Source organism: Jaculus jaculus, chromosome 5 (assembly GCF_020740685.1).
Source record: "Jaculus jaculus isolate mJacJac1 chromosome 5, mJacJac1.mat.Y.cur, whole genome shotgun sequence".
Classification (NCBI taxonomy): domain Eukaryota; kingdom Metazoa; phylum Chordata; class Mammalia; order Rodentia; family Dipodidae; genus Jaculus; species Jaculus jaculus.
Window position 1 is genome coordinate 52,855,668 of NC_059106.1, and position 20,355 is coordinate 52,876,022.

The following is a 20,355-nucleotide window of genomic DNA, read 5'->3' on the forward strand; positions in this document are numbered from 1 at the left end:
GTTTCAAGCTGGTTTATTGTTTGTTTTTGTTTGGCGCTGGATATGGACCCCTTGGGCCTCACATGTGGTAGGCAAGCACTCTTCCATTGAGCTGCATCTTCAGTGCGAGCAGTTCTTATTAACATCCGGCCACCACTTAGGTAAGAGAAGACTGAGAAAGCATGCTGGGAAATGGCCTTTTCATAGACCTGTGTGTGGGACGTGTGTGTATGGGGATTGCTGGTTGAGGTAGCTTGGGTGCAGGAAAGTGTGACCACCTCACAGATTGGCAGAACCACGCTCAGCCCCTGTCCAGCATCTTGGAACTTTTTTTTTTTTTTTTTTTTTTTTGAGGTAGGGTTTCACACTAGCCCAGGCTGACCTGGAACTCACTATGTAGTCTCAGGCTGGCCTCGAACTTACAGCGATCCTCCTACCTCTGCCTCCCAAGTGCTGGGATTAAAGGTGTGTGCCAATACGCCCAGCTTGGAACACTTCTGATTTGCTTCACTTGCCTGTATGAAGAACATTTGCCGGCTGCCACCTTGGGACTTCTGCACTCTTGGGGGTTAGCCTGACATTTGTTCCTGAGGAGGCTCCTGTTCCAGGTTCCAGGGGCAGTGGTGAACATGGGGTCACCAAGAAGTACCTACAGAGGGACAGTGAGAAAGGTGGCCACAGGAAAATGGAGGGGAAACCTGAGTGCATTTAGCAGGAACCCAGTCCACATGTGGGCTGTGGCCAGCCCAGAAGTTGGCTGGCTCGCTCATTTGCATGATTTTGAGCAGCCTCCCTTGGTTTTTTACTGGATAAACAGCTTTGAATTTGCATCCTGATACTTGGATAGCAAAAGGGTGTAGGGAAAGATAGCAAGGAAATTCTCCCATGGTTCTTCGGTGTTGGGCTTTGGCCTGCAGCTAAAACCCTCTCTAGGCAGACTAGCAGCATCCTGCTGACCCTGGTAACCTGACCATGCTGTCAAGGGGTCCTGTAGGGGCCAATGTGCTGTGCCAGTTTAGATGTTAGTTCCCATTGCAGAGCTTCCTTTCTGTCCCAGTTCCATCCCAGGGATCCATCTGGGCCACGTGTCTCTTGCTAGGAGAGAAAGGAGGTAACTCCTGGGTCACTAATTGGTCTGTGTGACCTGTAAGGTCCTACCTGGAAGACTAGATAAGTTTTTAAAGATAGAGATGTGTTCTCAGGTCAGCTAGGGACACGTAGTCATTCCTGCGTGGGAGTCTGTAGCAATTATCTTCCTGTTGTAGGAAGATCGCCATGTGTTCAAGACCACCCTGAGAGTACAGAGTGAATTCCAGTTTAGCCTGAGCTAGAGTGTGACCCTACCTAAAACAAACAAACAAACAAACAAAACCATTAACCAGAAACAGCTTATGGGAGGAAAGAGTTTTATTTCAGGCTTACAGTTTCAGGGGGAAGTTTCATCATGGTGGAGAAAGACTGACAACTGACTTACATCTTTGCACATCAGCAGCAGCAGAGAACAGTCTTCTGAGTGAGATGGCTCTGAGCGCACAGTGGGCTGGACTCATCAACCCCGAAGTCCACCCCCAGTAGCACTTCCTCCAGTGAGGCTCTACCTGCCAAAGGCTCCATCTTCCAAAGGCTCCATCAGCTGGGGACTAAGTAGGCTTAGTCACAAATACTGAAGGCTGTGGGGGACATTGTCCATCCAATCCATCACAGAGCCCTTTGGAATTGCCCCTGGCTGCCTTGGGGGAAGGCCTGGTTGAGAATCCAAGGGGTGTTGTTACCCTCTGCTGGACACCACCAGCTTGCTGTTGTACTTTCCCATCCCCTGAAAGCGCATTAAACAAGCATGTGTCTCCTGTGCCACATCGTTGATAAAATGCCCTGCTCTAATCTAGACCATAGTAACATAGATTCAAAACTTGCTGTCAAAAAGGATTGAGATCAATCCTGCCTCTTCCTAGATTCTGGCTTGTAGGAGGGACTCACTTTTCCACTTGTCTGGAACTTGTCAGAACCTATGGTAGATGGATTTGAGGATTCTGTTTTTTTATGAGAGAGAGAGAGGGAGAGAATTAGCACACCAGGGCTTCTAGCCACTGCAATTGAACTCCAGATAAGTGCACATGCATTGCCCTGTGCATCTAGCTTATGTGGGCTCTGGGTCCTTAGGCTTCGCAGGCAAGTGCCTTAACCTCTAAGCCATCTCTCCAGCCCAAGAATTCTGTTTTTGTTCAGTTTATTCACCACTCAAACATCCAAGAATCCATCTGTACATTTACTGAGCTTCTGTGTGGGACTCTTATTTGGGGGCTTTGCAAAAAGCTAGACAGGTATCTTGGACAAAAGAACATGGAGCCTAAAGCAAGGCAGAAAAGAACCATGAATTCAGCAGAGAAATCATGGAGGGCTTGGTGAACTGCAGTGGAAGGGAGATGGATACAAAACTCAGGAATGAAGGAATTTTTCACCAAAGGATCAGCATAAACAAAACCCACGAGAGGGAACATTGCTATATTTAGGATGGAGTTTGTTAAGAATACACCATTCACTGGAGAGATGGCTTAGTGGTTAAGGGCATTTGCTTTCAAAGCCTCCAGCCCAGGGTCATTTCCCCAGCCATCCACGTTAAGCCAGACAGGTGTTCATTTGCAGTAACAAGAGACGCCAGTGTGCCTGGGCATGTGTGCGTGCGCGCGTGCCCACACACACACACGCTTGCAGATAATTAAAATGAATGTACAGTTAGCTTGGAGAAAGACTGAAAACATTTTGCCAAACACTCCTCACATCCCTTTGCTATAGAAAGAACGATGCCACATCTGATGAGCGACTTCTAGAGACCAGGCTTGCTTAGTCCAGCCTGGCTACTTCTCTGATAAGTGGGGTGCATTCTGATCTCGGGTAGTGGTGGGAAGCAGCCTCAGGATCATTTACTTAAGGGAGCTACAGGCTAATGGTTTTCAAGTAGGTGCCCATTTAAGATGAATTGAGGAGCACTCAGATGACAGTGAGCTGGAAGGACAGTCAAATAGTCCTGAAGTCACTATATGGTGCCCCTTCCCTCAAGTAACCTGGTTGTCATTGTAACAGGCACTTAGAAACTGCTTTAAATCAAGATGAAAGTCTGGCACCTCATTTTGTGTCTTCTTTACTTTTGGTCAGAATCTTGCTTGGCTTTGCATAAGCATGGCAATCAGTCAAGAAATATATAGCCGGGCGTGGTGGCGCACGCCTTTAATCCCAGCACTCAGGAGGCAGAGGTAGGAGGATCACCGTTCAAGGCCACCCTGAGACTACAGAGTTAATTCCAGGTCAGCCTGGACCAGAGTGAGACCCTACCTCAAAAAACCAAAAAAAAAAAAAAAAAAAAAGAAATGTCTGCTAAAAACTACTTATAGCTACCCTAGCCGGGCGTGGTGGCACATACCTTTAATCACAGCCAGCACTCAGGAGGCAGAGGTAGGAGGATCACTGTGAGTTCAAGGCCACCCTGAGAGACTACATAGTGAATCCTATGTCAGCATAGGCTAGAATGAGACCCTACCTTGAAAAACCAAAAACAAACAAAACAAAACAAAACAAAAAAAAACAAGAAACAAAAACCAGTTATATCCACTCTTTCTCATCTCCCAGTGAGGTCAAAGGCTTGCACAGTCATTGGCACAAACATGCAGTCACCTCAAATCCAGGAAAAGTGAATCCTGCAGGACACACCAGCTCCAAGATGAGATCCATCACTTGTGATGAACAGGCTACACCTTGGAACAGATCATCTTTTCATTATTATTTAAGATATTTTATTTATTTATTTGCAAGGAGAGAAAGAGAGAGGAGAGAGACCGAGAAAGAGAATGAATGAGAATATGGGTGTGCCAGGGCCACCAGCCCCCCTGCAAACAAACTCCAGATGCATGCATGTGCCATTTTGTACATCTGGCTTTACGTGGGAACCAGGGAATCAAACCCAGGTTGTTAGGTTTTGAAGGCAAGTGCCTTAACTGCTAAGCCATCTGTCCAACCCAGGTAATCTTTTAAAAAATTTTTGTGTATGTGTGTGTGTGTGTGTGTGTGTGTGTGTGTGTGTGCATGTGCACATGCATGTATGTGTACAAGTGTGTGTGTGTGGGTGCAGGCATGTTCAGTGGTGTGCATGTGGAGGTCAGAGGCAACTTTTGGGTCAGTCTGTCTTTCCAAACCATTTGAGTCAGAGTTTCTGTCTCTGTGTTGTTCTTCACTTACTTGGAAACTCTCTTTTCTCTACCTCCCATCTCACCATCAGGTCAGCATGGTGGGATGACACAGCCTATCACAGCTTCGGACTTTAAGTGGGATCTGGGGATTGAACTTGGGGACTCAGGCTTCAGTGGCAAAACCTTGATCTACTGAGCTATCTACCTATCCCATGCAGATCATTTTGTAAGAACCAGACTGATCCATTCAGTGACAACAGATTAACAATTACAGGACCACCTTGCAGGATCAGAGGCACGGAGAGCTAGGACCACAGTTTAGCCAGGACTGCTTAATTATGTGAACATTTTGTCTCTCCACAATTCTTCTATTTAAATCTAAAGTTCCTATCAGTACCTAAAAGATGAAGTTGGGGTTACTACACCCCTTTGTTCCTCTTCCCAACATGTTGATTAAATATTCTGCTTGCTTTTCAGCATTCTTTGTCCCCATAACTGGGCTGTTGGGACATATGACTGAGCTTAGCCTGTTGGGGGCTAATGGAGTGATGATTTTCACCCTCAAATCCCAATTCCAGTCATCTAATACCCACTGACTCACTTGGAAAGACATTTATTTAGCATCTAAGGTATCTGATGATGCGTATCTGGAATATGCAAAAGGGGACACAAAAATGTACCAAGCCTTGAATGTCAGGGGCTGGTGGACAATGGGGCAGGCCACTGATGATTTGTGGAGCAGAGGAATGACACGATGGCAATCAAATTATCATTGAAATCAGGATAGAGGCTGGATGGAGAATGGAGGGAGGGCTTAATTTGTTAAAGCTTGTGTGTGTGTGTGTGTGTGTGTGTGTGTGTGTGTGTGTGTGTGTACTCACCTCAGGGCTTCTTGTCTCTGCAAGCAGAATGCCATGTGCTTGTACCCACTTTGGGTCTGGCTTTACTTGTGAGCAAGTGCCTCTAACCTCTGAGCTCTCTCTCCTGGATGCAGAATAGAAGGCTAAGAACTCTTGGACCTTGGCTTTGGTGTACAACTTACTAGTGTAGAATTAATAGCTGGTGTTTGTCTTGCTGGTTGACCATACCTAATAATTTTTTTTTTCACTTTAGCACTCTGCAAAAGACAAGAAGTGGCTTATGCCTATAATTCCAGAATTTAGGAGGCTGAGGTAGGAGGATCTCCATCAGTTCAAGGCCTGTCTGGGCTACAGAGTAAGTTCCAGACTAGCCTGGGTTACTGTGAGAGCCTATGTCAAAAAAAAAAAAAAAATAAAAATAAAAGGAAGGAAATGACCAGCATATTTTGTGTAAAATTTATTGAAGGAGAGAATGAACCTTAATAAAGCATTCCTTTTTCTAGTTACAACATTGCAAAGAAGCTGACAATGTCTGTGAAATTATAACCAGACACTTCTTTGATTAACTCAGGAATTCCACTGTGGTTTCTAATCACTTGCGTAGCAAGTGATTTAATGGAGCACTTCGTGCATAGCTTTTTTTTTTTTTTTTCATTTTCTTTTTCTTTTTTTCCTGAGGTAGAGTCTCATTCTAGCCCAGGCTGATCTGGAATTCACTATGCAGTCTCAGGGTGGCCTCGAACACACATTGATCCTCCTACCTCTGCCTCCTGAGTGCTGGGATTAAAGGCGTGTGCCCCAACGCCTGGCTTTGTGCATAGCTTTTGTCAAGAGCTGAGTAGGAACAAAAGTAAAACCAATCCAAATCCTGACATTAAAATTGGAGAGAATGCAGCCGGCCGTGGTGGCGCACTCTAATCCCAGCACTCAGGAGGCAGAGGTAGGAGGATCACCATGAGTTCGAGGCCACCCTGAGACTACATAATGAGTTCCAGGTCAGCCTGGGCTAGAGTGAGACCCTACCTCAACAACAACAACAACAACAGAAAATTGGGGAGAACGGGCTGAAGAGATGGTTTAGTGGTTAAGGTGTTTGCCTGCAAAGCCACAGGATCCAGGTTCAACTCTCCAGGACCTGCATAAAACAGATGCACAAGGGTCACATACATCTGGAGTTTGTTTGCAGTGGCTGGAGGCCCCTGGTGAACCCCATTCTCTCTGTCCCTCTCTCTGCCTCTTTCTCTCACTCTTGAAATAAATAAAAATAAAGTTTAAGAAAAATTGGAGAGACTGGAATGATGGCTTAGTGGTTAAGACATTTGCCTGCAAAGCCAAAGGACCTCAGTTCAATTCCCCAGGACCCATGTGAGCCAGATGCACAAGGGGGTGCATGCACCTGGAGTTGGTTTGCAGTGGCTGGAGGCCCTGGCACACCCATTCTCTCTCTCCCTCTCTCTGCCTCTTTCTCTCTCTCAAATAAATAAAATAAAAAACAAAATTGAAAAAAAGGAGAGAACTATGATTCATTCATTTCACCTTCCCAGCTTTGGTGTAGATCTTTGCATCATTATCCACCCATCCCTTCACCTGTTCACTGATCTACCCATCAATGCTGGATCTACTCATTCATTCATTCATCTATCTATCTATCTATCTATCTATCTATCTATCTATCTATCTATCTATCCATCCATCCATCCATCCACGTACCCACCCACCCACCCATCTATCCATCCAATGGATACATGAAAGCATTTAGGAACAGTGCTCTGAGGGGAGGATTGGAGCGATGGCTAAGCCATTAAAGGCATTTGCTTGCCAAGCCTGCCATCCCAGGTTCAACTTCTCAGCACCTGTGTAGGCCAGATGCAGAATGGCCCAAGTGTCTGGCATCTGCTTGCAGTGGCAAGGGCACTAGTGTGTATGCACACACATACACATGCAAGTAAATAATTAAAAAAAAAAAACAAACAGGAGGGCTGAAGAGATGGCTTAACAGTTAAGGCACTTGCTTGTGAAACCTAAGGACCCAGGTTCAATTCCCGAGTACTCATGTAAAACAGATGCACAAGGTGGTGCATGCCTGTTTGTGGTAGCTAGAGGCCCTGTTTGGCCCATTCTCTCTCTCTCTCTCTATTTTCCTCTTTCCCTCTCTCTCCCTCAAATAATAAAATGAAATATGAAAAACAGAACAGTACTCTGTAAATGCTAAATGCTTAATAAATGTTATATATTCTTGTTATTATGACATTCGCTCATTCATAGGACACAAATTCTTATGTATGGACTAGGTACTTTCAAACTTACCTGAACTTTGCCACAGCTTCATTGTGGAGAATGTCATTGCCGCGTCTTACAAGTGCAAAGTCTTAGGCTGTGGCAGTTTGCTGGCATTCCGTAGATCTCCGTTCACACGGTGGGGGTGGGGTTCTTGTTAACGTACCTATTTTAATGCAGCACACCCGGGGGAAGGTCTAATGTTTCTGCCTTGCCAACAATATTTGCTGCTACTGCTGTCCATGGGCCCCTGAGCAGGGAGCGGGCCTACGGCACTGCCACTGCCACGAAGTGGAGGAGCCAAGGGCTGTGCCTGGTACCTCGGCTTCCGGTTCAGGGATCTCCTTTCCTCTGCCAGCCTTGTTCACAAGTCTGCAGTCTGTACAAGACTTTGTACTATAGACACACCCACGCACGTCGAATTTGCACAGACTCCTTGACTCATCCTGTGACTATGCATTGAGACCTGGGGAAACCAAACAACCTTGTGGCCCAGGGGCTCGTAGCTGGTCTGAGAGTGTGTGGGTTGCCAGGGGGTCTTGGGTCTTGCTCTTAAGTCGCGCTTTTCACTTGTTGGGCAATTACACGATGGTAAGGTCATCAGGTATGCATCCTACCCCACCCACCTTAAATCTATTGACGCAGTTACCTTCATGTTGCTGGGACAAAACAGCTGACCAAAAGCAGTATATATGGGTAGAAAGACTTTATTTCAGCTTACAGTTTCTAGGGGAAGTTTCATCATGGTGGGGAAAGCATGGCAGAGCAGAGGCTGGGCGTCACATCTTGTCACATTAGTTGGGTGACCATGAGAGGCCTTATTAGATGATCTTTCAGAACATGAATTATTAAAAATGTGAGCTCACCTAGGGGTGTAACGTCTGCTGCTGTCTGGCTAAATGTATATACTATGCTTATCAAACTGCCCAATAAGCACTTTTCTTAATGTTCATACCCTTATATTAATGCTACTCTCACTTCTGGCAAAGAATCTTCTCTTTTCAGGTGGCAGTGACATTGGGATGACTCAGAAGGCATCATGGTGCTGGAAAGAAGTGACAGGAGTGCTCAGCACTGCAATATCTCTATCACACCTTCCAAGGCTCAGGGTGTATTGCAGAAGAGGTGACAGAAAAAATATAAGAGCCAAAGGAAGGGTAGGACTCCTTACAACGTGCTCCTCTAGGCACAAAATGGCCCGGATATCCACGACCTCACAGTGTCTAACACTACCTACATAAGGTCATCATAACAGGAGGAATAGATCATGACATTAAAATAAGAGACTGATTGAGAGGGGGAGGGGATAAGATGGAGAATGGAGTTTCAAAGGGGAAAGTGGGGGGGGCATTACCATGGGATATTTTTTATAATCATGGAAGTTGTTAATAAAAATTTTTTTGCAAAAAAAGTGAGTTCAGAAAATTCACTATTCCAGGTACACATTGCCCACCTAATTAATGAAGGTTAGGAAATTCAAGTGTAGGCCAAATTCAGTAGCCTTAATAGTCTGAAAAAGATGGACACCAGAGGGCGCCTCAAGACCATATTTCTGGACACCTGCGTGTCCCATCCCTGCCCTTCACAAGTCACTGGTATTATGGCGATTTGAGTCAGTTACAGCGGCAAGGCACACACTTCTGCCGCCCGCTTCTCTTCTGCACCTTTTAAACTTGATGATGGCGCAGCCCCTTGGCTTCCTCACTCTCCTCGATGTCCTGACCTCTGCACACACAAGATCACCGTGAAAGGTTCAAAGTGTGTGAGTATTTATTGAACGTCCCAGGGAGATTTACCCCATGATTCATTTGCCCTGCTTTGTGTCATTGACCGGTCTCATCTTGAACCTATAGGATGTCATCTGCCTAGTCTGGAGGGTGGAGAGAACGTCACCATGGTCAGGTCTGCTGAAGCTCCATGATTCCAGAGTGGCCACCGAGAGCCCATGGGTGGGTCCACAGTGGAGGACTCTTCTCTCCTCTTCTCGACTTGTCAGGAGCTGGGGCAGCTGCCCTGGGTATCCAGTACTTCCAAGATCACACAGACTGGGTCTGGTCAATGTATCTGCACCAGAGCGTGGTGCCCAAGAGACAGTTGATGCCAACTTCTTGAAGCACTCAAGTCTGGAGTGAATGAGGATACCCCTTGGGTAGAACATCGCCTCTCTGGGTTCTCGGATATCGGTTTATCATAAAAGGGGTTTGGGCACAGGGACCTAGAGCTGCTTCTCCATCTAACTCAGTCCTTACCAATGGGGGTGTTTTGAAACCTGACAACAGTGGGGAAAATATTTTTAGGTTGGTATTTTTTTTTTGTTCATTTTTTATTTACTTATTTGAGAGTGACAGACATAGAGAGAAAGACAGATAGAGGGAGAAAGAGAGAGAATGGGCGCGCCAGGGCTTCCAGCCACCGCAAACGAACTCCAGACGCGTGCGCCCCCTTGTGCATCTGCCTAACGTGGGACCTGGGGAACTGAGCCTCGAACCGGGGTCCTTAGGCTTCACAGGCAAGCGCTTAACCGCTAAGCCATCTCTCCAGCCCGGTATTTTTTTTTTAATGCTCCTCACATGAAGCCATCTGGCCAGAAATACTCCCTCTAGAGAGTGCCATTATGGCCTTGGATGAGATCTACAATGTTAGAAAGAGAGGGAGCTTGGTAACTTCCTGTTATGGAAAACTGAAAGGAGTTAATATTGGCATTGCAGACAGAAGCCACCGTGTCAGATTTGTTCTCACTGTAATCCACTCCTCAGCACCGTGCTGGCACAGGCAGGGGCTCAAAATATGAATAAATGAATGAGTGAATGGAAGTGTAGGCTAATTAAGTTCTAGGAGGACAGAATCCAAGGATGGAAGAGTGGTCGATGTACTGGGAAATATTGTTCAGTTATTCAGAAGCAGGGTGCGGGGGGCACTGGGAAGGCATGGTGGCGCACACCTTTAATCCCAGCACTTGGGAGGCAGAGGTAGGAGGATCTCCATGAATTCAAGGCCACCCTGAGACTACATAGCAAATTCCAAGTCAGCCTGGGCTAGAGTGAGACCCTACCTAAAAATAAAATAAATTTAAAGAAATTAAAAAAAAATAAAACTAAAGAGGGGACTGAGATCCTAGTGCAGGGTTGAGTCTTGTGGGTGCAGAAGGATCCCATGGTTCCTGGGGGCACCTCAGGGAGAAGGTGTGGCTTGGGAGGTCAGGGCCTGTGGGCTCTGAAGGGGGGATGGATGGCTTTACAGGAAAGGAACCTTGCAGCAGGAGGGCCTTTGGTTCCCAGCTTCCCCGGCCTCAGCCGCCTCAGCAGGGTGGAGTGGGTCCAGTGCACAGCTTGTTGGGGTAATGGGCATACTTGCGGCTGTAGGTCCCCAGATTTTGGCGAAAGCAGAGAGCAGCCCTCCTGTCGCACTCGCAGGTCTTCTGCTGGCAGGTGGTCCTGCCGGCTGGATGGGGCAAGAAAGTCAGGGACGGCAGGGTAGGCTGGGGACGCCAGCTCTCAGCCATGGGGCCGTGGGGATGGGGCCCGACAAGTCAGGGATGGGGGCGAGGCTGGGGATTCCCACTGTCCGCCACGCTCCCTGGCCCACGTTCCCAGCCCCTCCTCAGCCCCAGCCCAACGGAAGCTCATGCTCGGAGGTGGGAATCACAGGTAGAGCTTGGTTGGGGCTGGGGAGTGTGCTGTTGTGGCCCGGGACACTGAGAAGGCCAAAAGTGTGTCCTGAGTATCTCCGCTTCCTCCTCCAAGCCCCCTTTGGTGGCTTAGCCCTTTCTTGCTGCAGGGGACCATGGGCTTCATGACCTCTCTCCTATTCCCTGGCTGGAAGGCTGGTTGGTGGGGTAGGGGCATCACATTCCCATGTGATGGTGTGGTGTGAAGAGGGAAGCTATGAAGTGTGGTAGTCGCTCCCAGATGGGCCGTGCCTGCCCCAGAGTAAACCAAACCTCAGGCCTGCTTGGAACTTTGTGTGTCCTCATCTGAGAGGGCAGAGCCCACACTCAGCTGAGGAGTCAGACTGTCCTGACCCACCCTCCCCGGAGTCCGTGAGCATTGGCATGGCAAGCATCATGGAAGGCTCTACTTCAACCCAGTGTGCCACCTCTGTGTGCCCAGAGCTGCCACCCCCTTTGGTTCCTGCAGATGCACCCTTCCCTCTGGAAGGGTCCAGGGCTTCCTTTCTGACTTAAAGGAGAGCCTACGCTTTCTGCCAGCACTCTGCCCACACTTGCTCTTTCAGGGGGACTCGGAGTGGACTGCATTTGATGTTCTGACATTTAGTCTGTTTGAAGGTCTTGCAAGGAACTAGCCAGAACTGGGGAGGAGCTGCGTGGTCAACAGATGAGGAAGCTGAGCCTTTCTAAGGCTTATGTCTCCTGTCCAAAGTCACATGGTGGGTATGGAATGCCACATCGGAGAGCCCAACATCTGTGTCTCATCCACCTGACATACCCCCTCCCAAAATCTTGTCGATACCATCCCAACAGCAGACCTGTTCTTGCCTGAACCCCCAGCAACTCTTAGCGAAGCTGTCCTGCTGAGAGGACCATGTAGGAAGCCAAAGATGGAGTTAACTCTGCCTCAGTGCTTCTAGCATTGGGTCAGCACCTCCTACAGCACAGAGCTCTGAGAGCGGAGTGGAGCTGAGTCCGCTCTTCTGAGCCCTAGTTCCTCCTGGGACATCACACTTCTCAGGCCCTGCCCTCCTGCCCACACCAGGCTTTGGGGTGGGAAGAAAGCTTGGTCCTCTGATTTGTCCATCTGGTTCTTGATTTAGGCCGCTTCCCCAGAGAAAACTAACTGGCCTGATTGGGCACTGGAGTTGGCAAAGTGCAGAAAGGGGGCCTAACCCGACAGTCCCCATGTGTGGAGAAAACCTAAATGGGGCCTGATGTCTCAAATCAGAGTTCCCACTGGCTGTTGGAAGGGAAAGGGTTTTCAGATCAGGCTCTGGACATGGCTCAGTCTGCCTCTTCTGCTCCCCTCCCAGAGGCTGGGGCTGGGAGGAGTCGCTAGGCGGGGAGGAAGCACCTGGGGCTGAGGCAGGCCAACGGCTACATGGGTGGATGGATGGGCACACAGGCCACAGGGTTCTGAGCCTGGATGCCCGGCAAGTGTTAGGTCAGATGGACAAGACTCTCTGCTTTCATGTGCTACAGAAGCCTCATGGGTCTGGCCCTGACGAGGCCCCAAGTCACCATCAGGAGGGCCTCTCATCCTAAGCTGCCCCCTCATTCCCCCGCCTGCCCCAGTCTGTGGCTCCCTCCAGGGCTGGCCACTTACCACAGAAGATGTTGTACCGGCTGATAGAGAAGAGGTACTTTTCCAGCTTGGGCTCACAGCCTAGCTTCTCCATGCGTCCGTAACAGCAGTCGTGGGCATGGCAACACCTGTGGGCATCATGGTCAACCTGGGGGGTGGGTGGGCTTGCCAGCCAGGCTGGGTTGGGACTGGAGCAAGGGCTGCCCGGGCCCTGGAGCTCCCCCAGAGGAGCTTAAAGTTGAAGGTGAGTCCCAGCACTGTGGGTGCCCCCAAGTCCTCTTTCCTCCTGGGCTCCTCCAGGTCCTCCTCCTCCAGACTGGTCCCTTGCCGGCCCACTCACCAGTCAGTCGGGTCCACTGGCCAGTGAGAGCCGCCCACACCACAGTAGCAGCCATAGTCATTGTACTGCAGAGCCGGCTTTCCTGTCATCCTCTCGATCATCACACCAAACTGGACTAGGTTCCCCCCGGCCAGGGCCACTGTGGAGGGGGAGGCAGGGGCTGCTAGGCTCCTCAGAGTCAGGGAGTGTCTCACCCAGGGCCTCCCCCCACCAACTTGATTCCAGATATCACCCCAGTTAAGGTCCCTCCCCAAAGCACACTGCTATCTAGCGATGACAGAATAATACCTCCAAGGGCATCCGCTGTGCTTTGATTCCCTGGATCCCATCCCTGTCATTTCAACCCAGAATATGTATCACTCAGTCACTTGCTAAGGGCTCCCCACTGGATCTTCGAATGTCTCCCAAAGAATCACCATTGACTCCTCAGCTATCAGCCTCTGTGTCCCCCAGGAACACTCTGTCCCCTCCTCCTATGTCAGTATCACCAGACACCGCTGGACATGTTTCTTGGTCCCCTTGATAGATCTCCTTGAAGTCCTCTGGATTCTCCTGATATAGTCATGGGCCAACGCCCACCCAGGCAGGTTGGGGCCACAAATGGAAGGCAGAGTGGGGAGGACCCCTGTCGTGTGCAGCTGTGGTCCCCGTTGGCCTCTGTTCCATGCCCAACCCCTCCTAACTCCTTCCCTAGCTACACCCTCCTCCCCTTTCTTGCTGCCTGTCCTCTCACTGTCCAGCCAGGACCACTTGGTGGGTAGCCTTCACCACTTGGCATCCGTGAAGCCGTGTGCAGAGATAGCCTCCAGCCTTTGGGGAGGGAGCTCTAGGTTCGAGATTCACTTACCCAGGAGGCAAAGAAAAGTCAGGACAGGGGGAGGTTTCATCCCGGGGAGGTGAGCAGGGGGCACAGGAACCTGCCGAAGTGGGAGGAAGCAAGCTCAGGCCTCTGATCTCACAGCACCTCCCAATTAGTTAAATACACCAGTCCTGTCCACTCCCCATCATTAACCCTTGAGTGCCCAGTGATGCAATGATTCTTCCAGCTCTGACACTTTGGCCAAGTTCCCAGGGGTGGGGCCAACTGAGGCCAGGGGCTCTGCTTTCAAGAGGTATGGGGGTGGAGTGATCTTGTGGCCATTTTGTTGTCTTCCTGTGCCCTTCCTATCGCTTTCCAAACCAACTGCTGCCATCCCTTCCTGCCCCTTTCCAAAATCACCACCGCTGATCCCATGAACGGAGCTGGGAGCCAACGGCTGTGCCCTGCCTTTCATTCCTGCTATCGTTCCCTCATTCCTCTCTTACCAATTCAGTGACTGTGACCAAGGGAGGTGGAGAAGTTCTCTTGAGGCCGAGTCTGTCCGCACATGTGCATGGGCAGAAGCAAGATGTCACTCTCTCTCCAGCCTTCTGACCTGTGCCTGGGAGAACTTGACCGTCCACTTCCATCCACACTCAGGCCTGGGAGTCCTGGTTCCACCACTCATCGCAAGGCCTTGAGACAGGAACCTCAGCGTGCCTGTCTACGTTGTGCAGATTGACACATCCTACCTTGCCTCCTTAGTGGGAGCATGGGCAGCTCACGCAACCACAGACAGTGAGCACGTGCCAGGCGCCAGGCTGAGCCACTCACAAGCAGAGTGGCAGTGAGCGCCCTGTAGTCTGCGTGTAGGCTCTGCTTTGTTCCCATGTGATGCAGAGGAGGAAACCGCACCACGTGCCTCGTTAAATGCTGAGTGAATTTGGGCCAGACAACTCAAAAGGACTTAACCAAAACTTTTCCTTTTTCTTTTCTTTTCTTTTCTTTTCTTTTCTTTTCTTTTCTTTTCTTTTTTTTTTTTTAGGTAGGGTCTTGCTCTAGCCCAGGCTGACCTGGAATTCACTATGTAGTCTCAGGGTGACCTCGAACTCACAGTGATCTTTCTACCTTGACCTCCCATGTGCTGGGATTAAAGGTGTGCGTCATCATGCTTAGAGATTCCTTTTTAAATTCACTTATTTGACAGAGAGAGAAAGAGAGAGAGAGAGAGAGAGAGAGAGAGAGAGAGAGAGAGAGAAGAAGAAGGAGGAGGAAGAAGAGGAGGAGGAGGAGGGAGAGAGAGAGGGAGAGAGAGGAAGAAAGGGAGAGAGAAAGGGAGAGAATGGGCACGCCAGGGCATCTAGCCACTGTAAATGAACTTCAGACGCATGTACCACCTTGTGCATTTGCCTTTATGTGGGTCCTGGGGAATCAAACCTGGATCCTTTGGCTTTGTAGGAAAGCGCTTTAACTGCTACGCCATCTCTCCAACCCTCTTCCTTCTTCTTTTTGTAAAGGTGCACTAGTGTGTGTGTGTGGTGTATGCACATATGTGCAGATGTATGTGCCCCATGCACACATGAATGAGACCGTAGAAGAGCATCTGATGTCTTATACCACTCATTCTTGTGTTTTCCTGAGACGTAGTTTCTCCCTGAACCCTGAGCTGCTGGTTTTGGTCAGACTGGCTAACCAGCAAACCCTAGCAATTTTTCTGTTTCCTTTCCCCAAAGGACTGGGGATACAGGCTGTGTGGCCACACCCAGCTGTTTACTTGGGTGCCAGGGAATCGAACTCAGGGCAAATCAGGCCCTGTCAGGCCCTCATACTTGTGCAGCAAGCACTCTTACCTACTGAGCCATCTCTCTAGCACCCCCCAAAAAATTTCTTATAAAATCAGAAGAAAAAGTATAATCTAACCTGAACTGTATTTGACTTTATATTAATACAGTCATAAAAACTCACGTTAAACATTTATACGTACATATGTATTTTAATATTTTAAGTCCGAAGAAAGGGCCTATACAGAGGAAGTGCTTAGGTCTCTGACCAAGGTCGGGACAGAGCCCTTGATTACCCTACCCTCCAGCTTCAGGCCTTGGCTGCTCATCTGTAGACTGGGGTCTGTCTCCTTTCTGTGGCCTTGGCTGGAACTCACAGGAAGGAATCCAAACACCAGCTGCAACCCACCAGAGGCTCCAGTCCCCAGGGAGTTTCACCTTGGAGTCAGGAGGACAGAGGGGAGTGTCAGGGATCCTCTGGCTGTGACTTGGGATGGATTAATGGCTTTGAACAGAGTGAAGCCCGGTAAACAGCAGAGCACAGGGCGGCAGCTCCGCCCCTGCCCGGCCCAGACACTTCCCTGCTACTAGCTCCCCTGGCCTCTGGCTGCTGTAAGCTCCCTCCTAGTTGAAGAGGAGATTGGGGTGTATGTGTGTGTGTGTGGGGGACTGAGAGGTAAGTCCACCTGCCCGGGAACACCCTGCAGCTGTGACTCACAGCCTCCTAGAAGGGTCCCCTTAGCTTGCCATTTTCTTTGATTTTAATGAGGGTTCCTTCTGGCAGCCCCTGGGTCACGAGGGCCCAAACTATGAGTCACTATGAGCTGCCTCCTAAACAGCTGGAAATTAGCTTTAAGTTCCTGAGAGGCAGGGCCTTTGGCAGGGCTGTGCCACACGGGGTGTTTTGAAAGAAAAGCCAGGTTCTGAGCTAGTTGCCTGTTTTTTTTTGTTTGTTTGTTTTGTTTTGTTGTTGTTGTTTTGACCCATTTTTGAGTTCTGGTCTCTTAAGGACAAGGGCCCAGCACGTGCTTTGTTGGGCTGTACCTCTGGCAGGGAAATCCAAGCCAACTTCTAGGAGGAGGCTCCCAGTTTATGTCTGCTGGGCTCGTGGGGTCTGGACTAGGAGGGGTTCAGACATTCTGGAAAGGGTATTGGCATTCAGAGTCTTCGCATCACTGGCACAATGCGGCAGGAGGCACGGCAAGGCCCGGACTTGCATGTTAGCTCCTTGGGGGGCTGTGTGACTTGTCAGGTACTGTCACCTCTCTGAGCCCAGCTGCGTCATCCATAAAGTGGAGGTAATTGGACTGACCTTTCAGGGCTGTGGGTGAGATGAAAAGGAAGTGCCTTTGTAGCAGGCTTTGCTCCCCTTTTCCTGGCTATAAAGAAGCCAGCTGCTTTTCGAGGAGTTCAAAGTACTTACCCCACTGGAGATGAGCGTACATCCGGGCCTAGGTTTCCAGTATTTCAGTGGGATCATTGTCCTCACTTGACATCTCGAGTGAGGGCAGGGTGGAAGTGAGGGGTGATGGATGAGGTGACGGAGGGGGTGGTTGGCATGGAGATGAATAGAGGGAACCAAGAGGGCAGGCTCTTAGCACTGTTTTCTTTCTTTTGACAAATTTTGTCTCTTTTAGCTTCAAAGTCACCATTATCATTTTTGGCCATATTACCCTGAATGTGCCTGATCTCATGTGATCTCGGGAGCTAAGCAGGTTTGGGTCTAGTTGGTAGTTGGATAGACGTCACCACCATCATCCTTACCATTCTAACAATAAAGAATATAAAGACAAATGGCTACCATTTGTTATGTTCCTATGGTTGTGGGCACTGGGCTGAGAGGCCGGAATAGGTGCCACCTTCACCTCTTGTCACGACTGCTGCTTTGCCTAGAGCAGTGAGTGAGGACCCCACGCAGCTCTCTGAACAAGGTGAGTGGATGAGTTACTTTTTCATCATTGTTGCTGATGAAAACAACTTAAAGAAGGAAGCGTTTATACTGATTCGTGGTCTGAAGGAATAGTTGCTCATGGCAGGGGAGGCATGCCGGCAGAAGTGCGAGGTGGCTGAAGTGTGAGGTCACATTGCAACCACAGTCAAGAGGCAGAGAGCAACGAATGTTGGTGTTCACCTCAGTTTCTTTCTTTCTTTCTTTCTCTTCTTTTTTTTTTTTTTTTTTTTGGTTTTCTAAGATAGGGTCTCACTCTAGCTCAGGATGACCTGGAATTCACTATGTATTCTCAGGGTGGCCTTGAACTCTCAGCGATCCTCCTACCTCTGCCTCCCGAGTGCTGGGATTAAAGGCATGCGCCACCACGCCCGGCTTCATCTCAGTTTCTTTTGATTCAGGTAGGAACCTCAGCCCATGGGTAGTGCTGTCCACACTTAGGGTGAGCCTTCTTTCCTAAGTTAAGCCTTTCTGGCAGTATCCTCACAGACACTCCCAGGCATGTGTTTTCATGGTGAATCTAAATCTAGTTTTGACAATGAGGATCAACCATCACTGTGGGGGTCACCTCAGGAAGATTATCTGCTTATTCAATCAAGAAACTCCACTGAGGGCTGGAGAGATGGCTTAACAGTTAAGGCATTTGCCTATAAAGCCAGAGGACCCAGGTTCAATTCCCCAGAACCCATGTAAGCCAGAGGCACAAGGTAGTGCATGCATCTGGAGTTTGCTTGCAGTGGCTGGAGGCCCTGGAATTCCATTCTCTCTCTCTCAACTAAAAATAAAAATAAAATTAAAAAATCTATTCTGAGGTCTTGCATTGTGTTGGGAGTATCCTGGAGAACAGAGAAGCCCGCAGTGGCCCCTGGAGAGTCTGGAGGCCTGGGAGCCTTTGGGAACGATGCTTCCTCTCCTGTTCTCTCCCAGTGTCCCCCTTGTTCGCGAACTGACTTCTCCCACGGCCGGAGATGGTCACACGTGTCATGAGGACCTCCTGCTTCTGCATTTCTATTGAGACAAATAGCGGAGGCAAACCTCCCAGAGTCTGCAAAAATCTTTGGCTTTGTTCTGTGGGAACCACCTTGGCTTCCTCCTTGTCAGGAAGAAGAAAAGATGGAAGCTGACGAACTTGCCCTTCAAGGTCCATTGTTGGGTCTGGGAAGAGAAAAGCATGTTGGTCAACTGCATGGTTGTTATGCATTTGGAAAGGGGTGGGCCCCAAATTAACATCTGGGTTATTAAAAAGTATTAAGAGTAGGAATAGATACTGTAGAAGTAACCAGAGCAGGTAACTCTTGCTTCTGTTTCCAGAAACAAGCATTTCCAGATCACTTTCTGAAAGTCTATTAAATTGGAGATGGGGCGAGAAGGGCTCACTTCTGTGAGATGGAAGAGAAAAACCATATTCAAGGGTACATGGTGGTTCACACCAGCACTTAGATGGAGAGGCAGGAGGATCAGAAATTCAAGGTCATCCTTGATTACATAGCAAATTCAAGGGCAGCCTGGACCATCTGAGACCCTGTCTAAAAAAAAATATACAAGCCAGTTCCTTAAAATTGTGAAGTTGAAACTACTTCCTAGACAAAAAAGTCTAGAAGAGCCTCTGGGAATGTTTTCTGCAAGCCCCAGAGTCTTAATCTAGAGATGCAAATTTTGGCATTATAAGTTGTTGGGGATATGTAAATAACATCTAGGGAGTCAATATACCAAGAATGGCTCAGAGTGTCTCCCCACTAGCCAGAGCACTAAACAGACAACTGAATTTTCTTACATACAGACAGATGACAGGCATGGGGAGAAATACCATAAAAAGAAGATGCACAAACAGGCTGGGGACATAGCTTGGTGGTAGAACGTTTGCCTAGCAGGTACAAAGCCCTGGGATTGAATCCTGGTGCCTGGAGAAAGAAGTATGAGAAAGATGCAAAAACAAAGGGCACATCTCAAAATGAAAGTACCTTAGCCCAGATGCTCCTAGGACATCTTCCAACATAAATAGGAAAGCTGCCAGAAGTCAGAGAGAAACTGCCAGGGCACAGTAGCCAACACCTCAGAGTTGCCTGGAGATGCTTAGAAAAGGTGCAAATTACCATGTCCTTACAAAGAGAGAATTCAGCACATTCAACTTAGCAAACACCTTTGCTTCCAACACTGTTGATTGAGAAGATGAAGAGATCTCATGTGGCATCCAGTGGGCACAGACAAGGAAACGTGTGCGTGTCTGTAGCAGAGGTGTGGTAGGGCACCTCGAGAGTCACAAAGGAGTGGACAATTAATTCAGACTGGGTGTTAGTTACTTTTCTCATTGTTGTGATCAAAGACTTGACAAGAAGCAACGTAAGGGAGGAAGGATTTAATTAAGGTCACAGTTTGAGGGGACACGGTTCATCATGGTGGGGAGCTCCGTTCATGGCAGGAGGAGCTGGTTCACAGTTTGTTACATCTTGATGGACCAGGAAGCAGAGACCATCTTCCTCAGTGATCCATTCCATCCAGCTAGGCCCCCTCTCCTAAAGGTTCCATAACTTCCGATATAGTGCCGCTGGCTGAGGACCAAGTGTTCAAGCTTGCGAGTCTGTTGGGGGGACATTTCACCTTCAAATCATAATAGAAAGCTTTCAAGGGGAGCAGAGGGGAGGAGCATTCACCAGAGTTGGCACTTTGGAGGATGAGCAGCAGGCAGAGCTAATAGTCAGGAGGGGTACACAGTGGCAACTGTGGGTAAAGATGACGCCTGATCTATGAACTGCATTGCTGGATCTTTCCTTTGATATCAACACCTACTTTTTCTCTAGGGATGACCCCTCCCTCATTCTAAATGAGCAGAACTGCCAATCACCTTGAGGCTTACAGCCAAGTCAGCACATAGCTGAAGTGAGGCAACAGGAACTCTGAGTCTTCAGCAGAGCCTGCCCTAGCTTAAGGCACATGG

The 20,355-nt window shown here is 48.9% G+C and overlaps 1 protein-coding gene across 1 annotated transcript; it reads right to left on the reverse strand.

Moving 5' to 3' along the window:
• Positions 1-10,595: 10,595 nt before the first annotated feature.
• Pla2g2e (phospholipase A2 group IIE) lies at positions 10,596-13,779 on the reverse strand. Its single transcript, XM_004657573.2, has 4 exons — positions 13,740-13,779; positions 12,893-13,031; positions 12,574-12,680; positions 10,596-10,738 (listed from the first exon to the last, which is right to left on the reverse strand). The coding sequence occupies exons 1-4, from the start codon at positions 13,777-13,779 to the stop codon at positions 10,596-10,598; spliced, it is 429 nt and encodes a 142-aa protein (XP_004657630.1).
• Positions 13,780-20,355: the final 6,576 nt, after the last annotated feature.

Excerpts from the sequence above, each read along its gene's own strand:
- Pla2g2e (XM_004657573.2), bottom strand. The coding sequence starts at position 13,779 with ATGAAACCTCCCCCTGTCCTGACTTTTCTTTGCCTCCTGG. Across the intron at positions 12,681-12,892 it reads CCAGTGGACCCGACTGACTG|GTGTTGCCATGCCCACGACT; the intron begins GTGAGTGGGCCG and ends TGATGCCCACAG. Across the intron at positions 10,739-12,573 it reads CCGGTACAACATCTTCTGTG|CCGGCAGGACCACCTGCCAG; the intron begins GTAAGTGGCCAG and ends TGCCCCATCCAG.